At 47.1% G+C, this 16,524-nt stretch overlaps 1 protein-coding gene across 15 annotated transcripts in view; it reads right to left on the bottom strand.

Annotated features, from left to right (window-relative positions):
* LUZP1 (leucine zipper protein 1) overlaps positions 1 to 16,524 on the bottom strand; it is a 103,222-nt gene that overhangs the window by 3,928 nt on the left and 82,770 nt on the right. For 7 of the 15 annotated variants that reach the window (XM_078073660.1, XM_078073662.1, XM_078073657.1 and 4 more), the window contains 3 exons: positions 14,695 to 14,776; positions 6,479 to 9,666; positions 1,024 to 4,909 (listed from right to left, as the gene is read on the bottom strand). In XM_078073660.1, coding sequence (XP_077929786.1) covers positions 4,754 to 4,909; positions 6,479 to 9,547 — 3,225 coding nt within the window. In that variant the 5' untranslated portion in view covers positions 9,548 to 9,666; positions 14,695 to 14,776 and the 3' untranslated portion in view covers positions 1,024 to 4,753. Of the gene's footprint in view, positions 1 to 1,023; positions 4,910 to 6,478; positions 9,667 to 14,694; positions 14,777 to 16,524 lie in introns of those variants that run through there. The other 8 variants (XM_036072186.2, XM_036072185.2, XM_078073658.1 and 5 more) reach the window with 3 other exon arrangements.

Below are 16,524 nucleotides of genomic sequence, written 5' to 3'. Positions count from 1 at the left end.
TAAAAGTTTTAGGAAGTGTTACATAAGGAGATGCTCAAGGGTTTAGTGACTTAGCTATTGTTATTTTTATTGCTGCTAACAGATTACTGCAGCAGGCTCTGAGGGAAGATTCCATTTCCTTGCCTTTTTAGCTTCTAGTGGCTGTATTTCTTGGCTTGTGGCCCCTTCCTCCACCTTCAGAGCTCATTACTCCAATCTCTGCTTTTCTTGTTCTGTAGTCCTGTCTCCCTCATACAAGGATACTTGTGATTTCATTTAAGGCCCACCCAGATCATCTCCCCATTTCAAAATCCTTACTCATGTCTGCGAAGTCCCTTTTGCCATATAAGGTAAAAACATTTTTACAAGAAGGGAACAGTAACTGTTCCTTCTCAAGGGCTCCTAACAGACAATGTTACTATAAATGCACGTACATAATCTGTTTGCTTTTACTCGTGTTAGTCAGTTCTTCCCTATAATTAGCCTAAATGAGGTTTATTCTTAGTAAGATTTGAGGGACGTTAAATTGGTGGGCTAACGATAAGATGATGGAGATGGAGAGGGCTTTCCCCTAGTCTTCGAGTAACAGCAATGGGGGAAAGCTGCACACCAGGAGTGAGGGGTATAAAGGTAAGGACAGCATGCGGTGGAAAGTATACAGACTTTGGACTGTGACCTGTATTTGAATCGCAGTTCTGCCATTCACATTGTTACCTCAGGTGGGTGATCCGGTGTTAGGTGTTTTAAAACATCTGTTTTTTAAATAAATGGCATAGGCACCTTGAGACAGATCACTGTTTCGTGTGTGACAACAGACAAGTCTAAAACTAAGAATCCTAGCAGCTGTTTCATTGCTACATTTAAGTCACGTGGGTGCTAGGCGTGTCCTTTTCCAAGCCCCAGCATGTTTCCAGTCCTTACAGCATCACTAATTAGTTGGTTATTTTAAATAAAATACAGTGAGCTACACGAGCTGTGCCGGTGCACAGACAACAGCCGTACTCAGATGACAACAAAAATGGCATCAGTGACTCACACACAGCGCACGTGGAAACTAGGGAGCTTTATTGGTTACATATCGTGCTGCAGAGCCAACAGACAGCATTCGAGCCAGAGGATACATGCAGACAGGCAGCTTCCACTACACACATGCACCCAAGGAGCCCCGAGTCACTGCTCGTGGCTTCGCCCTGGTTTCCAGCAACAGGGTCCGGCCTCCTTGGTCCCATGCTTGGAGCAGGACTGTAGAAGCTGCTGCACCTAGACTCCAAGGGGCAGGGGTGAGACCAGAGCACCTGCGTGAACGAGCAGAGGTGGACTGACAGAGACCGAGGCCCCCCAGCAAAGGGGCCTCTGATGCATTAACAGTTTTTTGAGGGCTACTTCCCCAGCCCTCCCAATCTCTAAAATACAAAAAAATAGACTTTATTCTCTTAAAAATACATTCCATTCAGTACATGTTCTGAGCCGTGAAGCAGCAGGAAAATAGGGCCCCTTTCCTATGATCTTGGGTGTGAGGCTTTGAGGAGAACCCTGTGCCCCACCCGGGGTAGTCAAAAGATAATCCCTAAAAGCAGCTCTTCCAAAGCAGTCTTGTAACAACAAACCCCACCTCAACAGATACGACTAGGGACCCAGCGGCTGGGTCCCCGTTCCTTTACTGGGAAGGGGTAGCACTTGGCACGAACCCACTACACGTAAAGCACTAAAACTGCCCCAGAATGCCAGGTCCAAGCTCAAGAGAGACCCTCCCCACACCCACTGAGGGGGGAGGATGAATGTGCTTGCCTGTGATGGAGGCTGGAGTCCTGGGCCCCACTGCAGGTCCCTTCAGCCTGTGTGCTTTCATTGCCAAGTAAAAGAAAACAGCCAGGGCTTCTTTGCCCGCTGCCCCTTGCAGCTTTCTCGGGGTGGGGGGGTGTTGAGTACCAGAGTGGTGAGGGACCGGCCTCTGGCATTCAGCCCTCGCATACTTGCTCCCCGGGCTCCCCGGGCACCCTCCCACAGCCAGCCACCTGCCAGCGAGCGGGAGCTGGAGCCGCGCTGCGGCGGAGGCTTGTCCTAACAGCGGGTCTGTTGGCTGGGGCGGTGGGGGTAGCTGGTCGATTGGACAGCTGTTTCATTACCAGGTCTCCCCTTTTTGTGGAAGTTTCCCCCAGAACCCTAACGGTGAGGTCCAGATGGTCACACACACAGGCCGCTTTTCAGAAAGGTGCCTTCAAACTTGGGAATTTGCGAGCCAGCCTTGCCAGCCATTTGAAACCCAGAGGAACTGAGCCTCCAGCCTTCATTTGCTATTACAAATGGTATCTTATGCAATGCTGAGGACATTTAAAAATAAAATCTATTTTGCAGTGGTTCTAGAAAGTATGCCGATTAAGGAAACACAGTATTTATCCTGAAATAATGGTTACAATCGAACCCTATTGCACTCAGAGTTTAAGATCGCAGCCCCCAGCAAGAGGGCACCACCACTGTCCCTCCTCCACAGACCTTTTGGGCAGTGGCAGGTGTCGGTGCTGCTGCAATGTGGAAAGATCCAGACTTTGGCACCAGGAGCTACAGCACCAGAATCCAGGGCTCCAACGCCCAAAGACATGAATTATTGGCAAAATCTTTGTAGGCATGGCTTGGCACCCTTTTGTTTCCACCAGCAGAGAAGAGCCACAGACTTAGTTTCCTGTAACCTCAGTTGACCACCACAGAGGTCCGTTTTCCTTTGGACTCTCAAGGTTGCCAACCAGTGAAGAAGAAGGGCAGGGAGGCTACAGGTGAGAGGTGCAGCCTTGGGCCAGCCAGTTTCTGGGCAGTGACCCAGGGGAAGCAGCAGGAAGAGATTTTGAAACAACGTCTTAAACTGAGCCTCTGAGGCAGCATTGTAAGGAAAGAGAGGCTAGACAGCAATGCCCTTAGACTGGCAACACTCCAGAAAATGGAAGTCGGCACAAAACTGTCCTGTCCCTGAAAGGATCCAGGGTCGCCAAGTCTGATGGCAGACACGGGCGCCATGAGCGTTGGTTCCCATACTGAGTACAGACAGGGAAGACCAGTCGCAAGGCACAGCAACACAAGATGGCCAACTGGTGTCCCGAAAGCCAGGGGACGCTGTGTGCCAAGTGGGCAAGGCTGGCGCCAGAAGGGCTACAGAAGCCAGCTGACCTAATCCCTCCTCTCACAGACTAGAAAAACGAGGCCAACCGAGCTTCGCGGAGTTCATCCTCATGATGTTAAAACGTGGAAAAAATAAGGTCCAGAAAAACAAGGCAGGGGGGTAACCTCTTCCCCGAACCATCTGGATACTACCTTCCAAAAGCATCAGCCCCCACAGGACAGTATAACCAGAATCCTCGCAGAATGCCAGATCTGGGACCCTTAGAGACCATTTCAAAGAATTCATTTTATAGATAAGGGAACTGAGGCCCCAAGAGGACAGTGACTTGGCCAAAGTCACACAGCAAAGCCATGAAGAAAATTCAGCTTTCCTGACCCCTAGTTACGCTCTCTTTCACTATGAAGGAACAGTGTCTGCACCATTACAAGCCTCTGAAAAGGGATCCCTTCTTTGAACTGAGTGTTCTACAAAAAGCAGTGCCAAGAATATATGGTTCTTTGTAACCGCGCCCCCTCCCACCCCCGTGACTGGTACAAGGAAACTAATCAATTTTTATTTATGCGGCTTCCTGAAAGGTTTGCTGCATTTTGCATTTGTACAAACCTGGGGCCTCGGTAGGCATTTATTACCTTTCCTCCAGTGAAGTCCTCCTCATGATAGTTCGCAGACACCGAGGGCCCACCTCTGGAGGAACGCGCCAGCTTGGTAAAGTGCCATACCTCCTCCGTGGGGGGAAGGAAGAGGGACAAAGTCCATGCCTTTCACGGAAGTATTGCTCTGTGCAGTGACTGGGGAAATGCTTCTTTCTGCCCATTTTCCCCCTTGCTGGGCACTTGCTAGAAGGCAGAGCACGCTGGGCCAGGCCCAGTTTAGTCCGGGAGAATTCCAAAGGCTGGAAACAATGGAGTCGGCCTGAAGTCTCCAGCCGAGGGAGAGGAGCGGGCAGGCCCAGCAGCATTTTTGGTGCCCAGGAAAGGAGATGCGTGAGGCTTGTGCGCTTCCAGGTGCCTTTGGAAGGTGAGCCGAGAGCCGGGGGGGGGCGGGGAATGACATCAGTCCAGTAGGTGGGTACCCGTGTGCTCTGCCCCCAGGAAACCATCATTAGCCAGGGGGCCACGTCAGAGAAGCTTAAGCCTAAAGGTTGGTCCCACAGTCCCCCAGAGGCAGCACAGACCTGCTGCTGCCCAAGTCTGAGGGACGCCCCCAGGTGGCGCGGACGGCTGCTGGGTCTCAGCGGGTACTTAGGCCCCTAGAGCAAACAAGGAGTGAACTGGAAGAAACTAAGCGCTGAAGGGGCGCCCTCTGACCCACCAAGGAGCAGAGAAGGGCTTTCGGCTGCTGCTGTGTGATGAGGATACAAGGGGTTGCTATAGCTTTCTCCATTTGGGGGCCAGAGGGGCCATCTGACCTGGGGAAAGGGACAAGGAGAGAGGACTCATGCATCGGGGAAGGCTGGGCCTGGGTGACTTATGTCCAGCTTGTAGTTTCTGATCCCCTCTAGCCAACTGGCAAAATGACCTGAGCCACAGCCTGGTCTGCCGTCTCTCCCAGCCAAGGCCTGGCGTCCAGCCTGGTTAACTGGCCTGGCATCCTTCATAGGGCAGGAAGGCAGGAGAGCGGAGAAGCGGGAGCAGAGGAGACGGCAGACCTCACCCAGCAGGCTCAGTTGTCCTCGGCGCAGGGCCTGGCTGGCCGTAACCGCTCCTCGGCCCGGGCTCGCCCCGGCTCTGACGGCCCCGGCTTCGCAGGCAGCTCACACCGCTCCAGGGAGTTGTGCGGTCGCCTGTGGACACCGAGTGCACAGTCGTCCCCTTCCTCCTGTGCCAGAAAGGACAGAAGTGAGCTGTGGAGGACAACAGCGAGGGACAAGACACGCTCACTCCCTACCCCAGGGGTCCTCTCCAGCCTGGCAGAGGGAGGTACAGTGTAGACAGACCAGAGCACAATGGCAGAGATTTGCTTTGGTCTGAGGACAGGCCAATTTAAACGTTCCTTAGAAACTAGGATAGACTACACCCCCAAGCTGCTGGGGCTCGTAGGGCAGGACAGGGCCTGGAATGGGGGCATGGGGCCAGCCCCATAAGCAGGTGCCCGGCAGTCCTTGCATTCTGCATGCTTCTTGGGGTGAGCCATTTCCCTGCTTGGGGAGCAAGGAAGTATCCTGAAAAGGAAGCCGGACCAGGCTTTTCCTACTTCCCACTTACAAACTACCAAAAAGCCAGGTCCCTTCCCTTTCAGGTCCTATACCTATCCCACTTCCTCTCTCTCCTATCCAAAGCTTCAGGGACCTAAACACCCCCCCTCCCCTTCACTCCTCTTCTACCAGAATTCTGCCTTTTCCATGTTCTCATTGGTCCTTCGAGCAAATGCAGATCAAAGAACACAAGTATGAGTGAGGAAGTCAGGCTGGCAGGATAGAAAGTGCTGGATTCAGAAACAGGAATCTTAGATTCAAATCTTAGCTCCTCCAGTAATTCCCTCGGATGGCCTTAGGTAAGGCACTTTGTGTCGCTGACCCTCCGTTTCTAGATCTAAAAAATGGGGATAATACCTGCCCGCGGGGCTCTTGGAGAGACTGAGATGGTAGGGAAGTGCTTTGTCAGATGTTGAGTACCCTGTGAGGACTTACAGGACATTTCAAGTTAATGCACCGTCACCTGCCTTTTAAAAAGAAGGAAACAATGTCTAAGTCCAAAATGTCCTGCATCCTCGTAGGCTCCGTATCTAAAAGACACTCCCAGAGGCTTCCCCTTCACGTCCCTGACGCTCTGACCTTCAAATGAGGAGGTGGTTATGGATTTATCTATCCTGTAATGAGCCTACTGTACCAGCCCTGCCCTCAGACAGAAGATGCAATGACTCAGACAGCCGTCTGGGGCAAAAGAAGAGTGACACGTGGGCACAAAGCATATCAGGGAGGCCCAGGCTAAGCCCTCGCTCTCATTCCCCACATGCCAGCAGCCGGCTGAGCCCTGCTGTGGGGACCCTTTCCCGGGCTCTCCTCTCTGGGCACGGCTTCTTGTGCTTCTAGGTGCTGCTCTGGGGGGTGCTTTAAGGGGACTTCCTTTGGCACTCTGGCAAACCCAGAGAATGGAGGCCAGATCTCTCTTCTTTTCGTGTGGCCTTCATATACAGAAGAGACAAAACCGGGAAAAGGGTTCTGGAAAGTCATGCTGCCCTCTGCCAAAATACCTTCTTCAACATCCTTCATTCTTCTTCAAGGCCAAACCCACATGATTTTCAGCAGTTCTCTGGGCAACCCAGTTCTACCCAGTATTTCCCAGCCCCATCATCCTGAGTCACGCTGGCCAGAGAAAAGGCAAGTGGAAGGAGGGGAGGGAGAGAGGCAGGGGTGGGGGAGAGGGAGAGGGAGAGCAGGGGGCTCACCGCGCCTGCCGAGTGGTTCCAGGCTGCCGCGGTGGCGGCGTCTCCGGCCCGATGCCGACGAGTGAGCACCTCGGACACGGTGAGGCTGCTGTGGCTCCTTCTGGAGACCAGCTCAGGGGCGTCCCCTGAACTTCCTGCCCTTTGAGTGCCCTGCTCGCACAGGTACAACCTGGGCTGCCCGAGGTCTGAACAGTCTGTGGCGGCCCTCTGGGTGTAGGCGTTGGGAGCTTCCACGTTTCTGCCTCCTCGAGCTGGGGGGTCTTCTAAAGAGTTCAAGTCTCGCCGACTCTTCCAGGCGTTGCGCAAGGTAACATGCCTGGCGTCTGCAGAGCCCGCTTCTGAAGGGGCCCCATGGCCTTTCCACCTGATTGTCTCCGCTGGGGGCGCGTGGCTGTTCCTCTCCACGGGCTCTGAGGGCTTGATGATAATGCTGCTCCGAGAGACCACTGTTTCTGGCCTGTTCTTCAGGGGCCCATCTCCCGTTCTTTCAGCTTCCGGGAGCTGCAGGGTGATGTCATGTTTGTGAATGGAGAGCTCCAAGGGGGCGCTGACGTGGTTGCTACCTGACGGGAGCTCTGCTGGCCCAAGCTGGATGTTGCTGGTGGACGTGTGCCTCTCCCGCGGGGCATCACCTGGGGCGGACCGAGGGCTGGGGCTGTCGGAGGGGTAGATGGTTATGCTGCTTGTCACCTTGTTTGGCCCTGGTCTGGAGGTGGATTTCTGCTTCTCCGTGGTGGCCTCGGTTCCAGATCCTCCCATGATTTTTTTCACATCCTTATCAATGATGACAGGTTTGATGATGGCCCTGGACCGCAAGGCCTCTCTGGGGCTGAAGGGCCGCTGGCTTGTCGCCCCAGCACCGTTGGCATCTGGGAACTCCACAGCATTGGCGGAGGCTCGGACAGGTTTCACAGATTCATTTTCTGTCCCAACATCTTTATCAGTCTCAAACAGGGAGGTTCTAAGTCCCCCTCGGGATTTGGCTTTTTCCCGAGAGTTGGGTTGGTGTTTGGGCTCTGGCTCCGGAGTGACGGTTGTGGTTACCAACTTGGCAGTCACGAGAGAGGTTACGTCCACATCGTCATCTGAGTCTGGCTTCTCTCTGCCACTGGATTTGATGACTCGGCACCTCAGGGCCTCGTGCGGACTGCTGTCCTCCATCACAGCAGCTACGGGTTGATCGATGCCTTCTTTATTTGGGGTTGAAAAGCCCTGAAGGATGTTCTCTTGGCTTCTGGAGCTATAAGGATACTTTGATAAAAGTGGAGGCTTGGAATTTGGGGAACCGGTATCAGCCTCCTGGCCACTGGCAGCCTTTTTGCCCTTGCAGAGCCCTTCTGAGGAAGATCTTCGAGATGAGGCCAGGGACCCAATCCCCTTAGGACTGCCACAGTCTGCAGCCTGATTTAACGGACTTCCACTGCCGGGTACCTGCCCCCTCTTGCCAAAGAGGGCCTCCATGGAGGTGTCAGAAGCCTTGTCAGCTCTACCCAGTATGTCACTGGGAACAGATCCATGGGTGGTATTGTCACTAAATGTTCGTGTTGTCTTCTCCACTTTTCCCTTCAACCCACTCTCGGTACCTGGCTTGGGAGTACCCTTCCAAGCTTTACTGTGCTCCTGAGCAGCTGGGGGGTAGCGGCTGAGCACTGAAGGCTGCTCCCGGGGCCTCCTCCCTTCACTCTGAGAAGAGCCCGATGCATACCGATCTTCAGCTCTCCTTGTCTCCTGAGTCCCACTGTCTGCAGCCGCCCCGACGTTGGAGGCTTTGGCTGCCCTCCTATTAGTGAAACTGGGAGAGGAGACCTGCCTGTTGCCCAGAGAATAGTTTTCACTGTTGAGCACAAACTCCCTGTTTCGATGCCTCTCCCGCTTATGCTGAGGGGACAGTTCCCGGGGCGTGTGCCTGGACACAGGAGCCTCACTCCCATGGCCTCTGAACTTAGTCCTCTCGTGCCTGCCTTTGCTGGACAGGAAGGCCTCGTCCCCTGCCACCTCCCCATTCTCTAACTCTTTCTGTTTCTTGATTTGTAGCTTTATCTCCTCCAGCTGGCTGGCTAAGAGTTTGTTTTTATTTTGTTCACTTAGGTAATTATCCTGAAGATCATTATTTTTGGCCCTCATTTTCTTAAGTTCTTCTTCCAAAAATTCAAAATGTTTGATTTGTGTCTTAAGTTTCTCAATCTCTTGGTTAAGGTCTTTAACTTTATTGTCTTCCTGATTTCGGTTCTTTTCATTTTCGGATTTGTTTCTTGTCTCGTTCTCTACCTGCTTTAGATAATCCAGAGTGCCCTTCCTTCTTGATTCTTTGCATGGCAGTGTGTTGGAGATCCCGTCCTCAATCCGTAGGTCATTCCTTTCCAGAAGATTAGAAGCATTCCTTGTATAATCTCGGTTCATTTTTTTGTTCTGCTCCAGTTTCTGAGTGAGCTCTTTTATCAGTTTCTCATTTTCTTTCTCCTTTTCATTCAAGTATTTTCTCTCACTTACAAAGCTCAGAGTTAACGATTTCAGCTTTTCTAACTCTGACACTAAACTCTGCTCAGTTTTATCCAGGCGGTCCTCGGAAGATTCCAGTTCTTTCACTTTGACCCTGAGCATTTCCAGCTCAGAGGAGATCTTCTTTGTCAGGTTTCTCTCCTCATTCAGACTCAGACAGAGTTGGGTACAATCATTCTTACTCCTGCCAAAGGCCTCCTCCAGCTTCTCCAGTTCAGCCATTCGTTTCTGAAGCCGCTCAATCTCTGATTTCAGCTCCCGGGTGAGGTTTTCTTCCTCTTCAAGCTTCTCCTTCATCAGCTGACACAGGTCCTCCGCTCTCTTAATTTCCTCATCTTTGCCTTCGATTCTCAGCACTCGCTGGCGCAGCACTTCAATCTCCGCCAGCATGCTGGAGTTGCTGCCTTCTGCCTGAATCACCTTGTCCTGGAGATCCAGGAGCTCATCCTCTGCTTTCTGGAGGTTTTTTGTGGCTTCCTCCAACTCATCGAGACGGCGGCTTAGACTCTGTAACTTAAACCGCAGGTGGCGGCTGGAGGCGGTATCCTTGTAGTTTGTAAATTCAGCCATGTCTACTGCCAGCCGGTGTGGGCTCCTAGAGGCATCCAGTTCCGCTCGAGGGGATGAGAAATGGTTACCTTTCTCTTGGCATCCACAATCTTCTTTGGCAGCTGGAGACCATTATCAGTCTATAGAAGGAAAGCAGAAAGCATGTCAGGCAGCAAATCTAACATCTGTACTTCAGCTCCCAGTTGTTTTAATTCTTGTGCCTACAACATAGCAGGTGCTCAAATGTGTTGAATGAAATGAATTTTATTTATTTATTTATTTATTTATTTTTAAAGATTTTATTTATTTATTTGACAGAGAGACACACAGCGAGAGAGGGAACACAAGCAGGGGGAGTGGGAGTGCTTCCCGCGGAGCAGGGAGCCCGATGCGGGGCTCGATCCCAGGACCCTGGGATCATGACCTGTGCTGAAGGCAGATGCCCAACGACTGAGCCACCCAGGTGCCCCGAATGAAATGAATTTTAATAATCCTGCAGGAAAACACTGGTGCTTTATACTGAGGTGATTATCTAGTTTCATCCTAATGAAGAATTCTACAGTGGCCACATGGCAAAAATACACAGAGGAATGCCTCATTTCTCATCTTCACCATGTGCCACCTACATAATCTCAGCAGTGTCCTTACGTTTCTGCAAATCATTAAGTAAACAGCTTCAGTTCTACTGAGTTGTAAAATGGGTATAATGATCCCTACCATATCTCTCCCCATTATTGTTCTGAGATAATGCAGAGGAAGCTCTTGGTAACAAAGCAGTAAATAATCGTAAGATTATTAAGAGCTATGACAGCTTCAGGGAAAGAAACAGATCAGTGAAAAAGAAAATCACCTCACTGGCATTAGGGAGATAATAGGACCTAGGCTCCATGAGGGGAGAAAGAAAGGAAGAATTTCCTAGAGAATTTATAATTTTGGGCGTGCCTTCACTTGAGTTCTGAGTTCAAGTTTACACTGCCTTGAGTGGTCTGGTATCAACCTGTCCTCACTGAGAATCTAACCTAAAATGGTCTCAGCCTGGTAAAATCCCTGGGAAACCTACCAGAGGTAAACAAAAAATACTCTGGAGAGATACACTCTCTACCCAGGTCACACAAGAGTCCCACAGATAAAGTCCTGCTGAACCTTGAGTTTACAATTCTAAATTACAAAACACATAAGGAGGGGCGCCTGGGTGGCTCAGTCAGTTAAGCATCTGCCTTCGGCTCAGGTCATGATCCCAGCCCCTGGGATCAAGCCCCGCATCAGGCTCCCTGCTCAGTGGGGAGCCTGCTTCTCTCTCTCCGTCTGCCTGCCACTCACACTCTGTCTCTCTTTCAAATAAACAAAATCTTAAAAAATAAAATAAAATAAGGACCACTCTTTTACTATGACTGAACAAAGGATACTTATACAAATAAGAACCAAGTTCATAAGATAGAGACTGTAAATTAAGCACATTCCAATGTTTAAAGTCGTAAAAGAAGGATATATGATTAAGTTACTCTTAACAAGTTCTAAACTTAGTTATAATTACTCTGTCCTCTTGCCTCAAACTACAACTTTTTAAGAACACTTGAATTCTGATTTCTTTATGACTTACATGTTATTACCCAGCATTTTAGTTGAGATAAAAAGATGGTATCAACTAAGATCAGACGATTTTAAAATTAACCAAAAAGAATCACTAGAAATGGAAAGAAAAATGGCAAATTAGATGCAAATGAAGAGAGTCCAGTGGTTGGGTAGAGATATAAGGAAATTACAAAGGGTAGCACAAACTTAAAAAGATTTTGTGAAAGAAAGGCTAATGGGGCGCCTGGGTGGCTCAGTCTGTTAAGCACCCGACTCTTGATTTCAGCTCAGGCCTTGATCTCAGATTCATGAGTTTGAGCCCAGCATTGGGCTCCATGCTGGGCAATAAGCCTACTTTAAAAAAAAAAAAGAAAGAAAAGGAAGAAAGAAAAAGAATAAAAAGAAAGAAAGGTTAATAGATGGGGAATAAAACAAAGAGGTCCAAAAATGAGGAAGTTTAACATGTGACCCAAAAGGAAGGAACAGAGAGAATGAGGGAAAGGTAATATTTGAAGAGCTACTAGTATTTTCAAGAGTTGATGAAAGATAGGGAGCCTTATATTTAGGAAGCAAAGTCCCAACCAAGCAGGGTAAAGTTAAATCTGCACCTAGACACCTAAGTAAGGATACAGCAAAATACCACAAAGAGAAGCAACAAGAAGGAAAAGATGTATGTATTCTATGAAGAAGTAACAAATGAACTAGCCTCTCAGCAGAACCCTGTATCAAACAGAAGACAGAAGACATGGTGCTATCTTTAAATTTCTAAGAGAAAATAATCATAACATAGAAGAAAATACCCAGGGAAACTATGAAAAAAGATATAATTAGAAGCCCTTTCAGAACAAAAAAAAGGAAAATAAAAACCTAAGTGTTTATTATTAAAAGACCCTCACTGAAAAAGCTATTTATGGATGTACTTCAGAGTATAGAAACTGGGGCACCTGGGTGGTTCAGTCGGTTAAGTGTCAGACTCTTGATTTTGGCTCAGGTCATGCCCTCAGGGTCGTGGGATCAAGCCCCACTTTGGGTACCATGCTCAATGGGAAGTCTGCTTCTCCCTCTCCCTCTGCCCCTCCCCCTGCTTGTGGACGTGCTCTCTCAAAAAAATAAATCTTAAAAAAATATATATATAGAAACTGATCACTTAAGCCGGGCATGATATGCAAGAAGGAATGGAAAGCAAAGAGATTTTTTTAAAAAAGATTTTGAGAGAGAGAACACATGAGAGTGAGCGGGATGGGTGGGGGGCAGAGGGGAGAGGGAGAAGCAGACTCCCCACTGAGCAGGGAGTCCAACACAAGGCTGGATCCCAGGACCCTGAGATCATTACCTGAGCCAAAGGCAGAAATTCAACTGACTGAGCCACCAGACACCCCCAGGAAAGCAAAGAAATTAACCCAAACAAGCACTGGTTCAGTTAAACAATAAAGAAGAATTAACTGGGGATAGGAGGAGGTAGGGCAGGATAAAACCAAAGTAGAAGTGAACTAAAATGCTGGGTAATAACATGTAAGTCATAAAGAAAGAAATCAGAATTCAAGTGTTCTTAAAAAGTTGTAGTTTGAGGGGAGGACAGAGTAATTATAACTAAGTTTAGAACTTGTTAAGAGTAACTTTTTTTTTTTAAGATTTTGTTTATTTATTTGAGAGAGAGAGTATGCAAGAGAGCACAAGCAGGGGGAGGAGCAGAGGGAAAGGGAGAAACAGGCTCCCCGCCAAGCAGGGAGCCCTACACGGGGCTCGATCCCAGGACCCTGGGATCATGACCCGAGCCAAAGGCAGTCGCTTAACGACTGAGCCATCCAGATGCCCCGTTAAGAGTAACTATTAATCATATATCTGATAAGGCATTAGTAAGCAGAATATATATATAAAGAACTCCTACAACTTAACAAAAAACAAGTAACATGATTTTAAAATGGACAAAGAACTTGAACAAACATCGCTCCAAAGATAATATCCAAGTGGCCTACAAGCACATATGAAAAGATACTCAACATTACTAAAATTAGGGAAATGCAAATCAAAATCACAATGGGAGATCACTTCATACCCATCAGGATGGCTGCTATCAAAAAAACAAGTGTTGGTAAGAATATGGAAAAACGAACGCTTGTGTACTGTTGGTGGGAAAATAAAATGGTAAAGCTTCTATGGAAAAGTGTGGCAGCCCCTCAAAAAATGAAAAATCAAATTACCATATGACCCAGCAATTTCACTTCTGGGTATAAGTATAAAAAATTTCAAAACAGGATCTTGAAGAGATATTTGCATGCCTTTGTTCATGACAGCAATATTTGCAATGGCCAAGAAGTGGAAGCAACCCAAGTGTCCCATCAATGGATGAATGGAGACACCAAATGTAGTATATGCTATAGTGAAATTATTAGTCTTAAAAAAGGAGATTCTGACACCTAGTACATCCTGGATGAAGCTTGAGGACACTGTGCTAAGTGAAACAATCCAGTCACAAAAGACAAATACTATATGATTTCACTCATATGAGGTACCTAGAATATTCAAATTCATATAAACACAGCAGAATGGTAATTGCCACAGGCTGGGGGAGAGGGGCATGAGGAACTGTTGTTTACTGGGTATGGAATTTCAGTCACACAAGATAAAAAATGTTCCAGAGATTGGTCTGCACAACAATGTGAATATATACTTAACACTACTGAACTATAAATGGTGAATATGACAGATTTTATGTTATGCATTTTTACCATAATAAAAAAATAAAAAATCTTAAGGCAGGAAAGAAGTAAAAAGCGTACAGAAGGGTAGGGCAGACTTCCAGTTTCTAGTCCAGCATGTAAGGAAGTCATCACTGTGTCTTAACATATAAAAAGCTGAACAGACTGAAAATTCACAGCTCTTCTTAGATCCATGAGAGAAATGAGGTCACAAAAACCACTTCTCCAAAAATTAGACAAGTGGATGCAGGGAATCCTAATTTAACAGAAGAGAAATTCACGAGTATCCCTGGGAACAACTGGCACCAGGGTAGGAAAACCTAAACTGCAATTGACAAATTGCTGGAGGCTCAGTGTGGACAACTCACCTTAAGAACAAGAGGGAGTCTTAATCTTGGGGGGATGCAGCACATTTTATGAGCTTTACCTCCAGGAGCTGTACAAGATTCTCACAGTGAAGATGAGAGAAAACTCCCTTGTGCATCCAGCAGGGGGAGGGTTAAAGCAAGCATTCTGAAACCAGAGCCTGCAGGAAGGGAAATACCCAACTCCAGCTCCCTCTAGCCATCCTGTACCACCTAAGGGGCGTGGGAGTTTGAGGGGAGAAGGCCATCAATAAAGGCCTACTTAACTCAGTCCTTTTTATCCAGGACATCAAGTCCTGCTTGCATCAAAAAATTACAAGGCATACTAAAAGGCAAAAAACACGGTTTGAAGAAACACAGCAAGCATCAGAACCAGACTCAGATATGGCAGAGATGTTAGAATTACCAAAAATTTAAAACTATGATTAATATGCTAAGTGGAAAAAGTAGACATCATATAAGAACAGAAGTGGAAATTCTAGGAATCAAAAAAATGTTAGAAATCAAAAACACTGTAACAAATGAAGAATACCTTTGATTATCTCATTAGTAGACTAACAGAGCTGGGTAAAGGACCTCTGAGCCTGAGGGTATGTCAACAGAAACTTCCAAACCTGAAAAGTAAAGAGAAAAATTAAAAAAAAAAAAAAAAAAGGAAGGAAGAAAGAAAGAAAGAAAGAGAGAGAGAGAGAGAAAGAAAGAAAGAAAGAAAGAAAAAGAAAGAAAAAAGAAAACAGGACATCCAATAAGTGTAGGAGAACTACAAAATGTATAACATGTAATCAGAATAATAGAAGAAAAAATCTGAAGCAATAATAACTGAGAATCTCCAAAAATTAGTGTCAGACACCAAGCAGGATAAATGCCAAAAAGAAAAGACAAGAAAAACAAAAACCCAACACCTAGGCATATCAAATACACACTGCATAAAATCAAAGACAAAGAAAAAATCTTGAAAGAAGCCAAGGGAAAAACCACCTTACCTACAGAGGAACAAAGACTAGACAGAATTACATCTGACTTCTCAGAAGTCATGCAAGCCAGAAGAGAGTGGAGTAAAATATTTAAAATGTTGACAAGGGTGGGGCACCTGGGTGGCTCAGTTGGTTAAGCGACTGCCTTCGGCTCAGGTCATGATCCTGGAGTCCCAGGATCGAGTCCCGCATCAGGCTACCTGCTCAGCAGGGAGTCTGCTTCTCCCTCTCCCTCTCCCCGCTCTTGTGCTCTTTCTCTCTCTCACTCTCTCTCTCAAATAAATAAAATCTTTAAAAATAAATAAATAAATAAATAAAATGTTGACAAGGGGAAAAAACACCACCAATCTACAATTCTGTACCCTGCAAACATGAAAAAAGAATATTTTATACCACTTCAAAAATGAAGAAAAAATAAAGACCTCAGACAAATAAAAATTGAGATCTGCTGCCAGTAGACCTGCCTTGCCAGAAACGTTAAAGAGTTCTTCAGTGAGAAGAAAAAGAATATCAATTAAAAATTCAGATCACATAAAGGGAGAGCATTAAAGTGCAAGTAAAATAGCATTTTTAATTTTTCTTACTTTTTTTTTTTTTAAGATTTTATTTATTTATTTGACAGAGAGAGAGATAACGAGAGCAGGAACACAAGCAGGGGGAGTGGGAGAGGGAGAAGCAGGCTCCCCACTGAGCAGGGAGCCTGATGCGGGGCTCAATCCCAGGACCCTGGGATCATGACCTGAGCCGAAAGCAGACGCTTAACCGACTGAGCCACCCAGGCGCCCCTAATTTTTCTTACTCTTAATTGATCTAACAGGTAACGGTTTGTGGAAAATAATAGCAACAATGAGGGACACCTGGATGGCTCAGTCCGTTAAGCGTCTGCCTTCAGCTCAGGTCATAAACCCAGGGTCCTGGGATCGAGCCCCATATGGGGCTCCCTGCTCAGTGGGTTGCCTGCTTCTTCTTCTCCTCCCTCTGCCTGCCGCTCCCCCTGCTTGTGTGCTCTCTTTCTCTGTCTCTCTCTCATAAATAAATAAGATCTTTAAAAAAAAAATAATAGTAGCAATGTATTCAATGGCTATAGGTTATGTATAAATAAAATGAATGACAGCAGTGAAAGGGACAAGAGAAGTAGAAATACTTTATTATAACGTATTTGTACTACTTATAAATGTACATTGCAAACTCAAGGTCAAACACTAAAAAAAAACATTTGATATGCTAAGGACAGAAACTGGATCCATAAAAATGCTCAACTAAAGCCACAAAAGGCAGAAAAAAAGACAAAAAGGAACAAAAAACGAGACCATATAATCACTTTTTAAACATCAACAGTCTATACCAATTAAAGGAGATTGGTCAGAGTAGAAAAAAAATCAAGACCC

This window comes from Halichoerus grypus, chromosome 5 (genome assembly GCF_964656455.1).
Source record: "Halichoerus grypus chromosome 5, mHalGry1.hap1.1, whole genome shotgun sequence".
Taxonomy (NCBI): domain Eukaryota; kingdom Metazoa; phylum Chordata; class Mammalia; order Carnivora; family Phocidae; genus Halichoerus; species Halichoerus grypus.
Note: the sequence above shows the minus strand (reverse complement) of the source record. Positions and strands in the feature narration are given on the sequence as shown.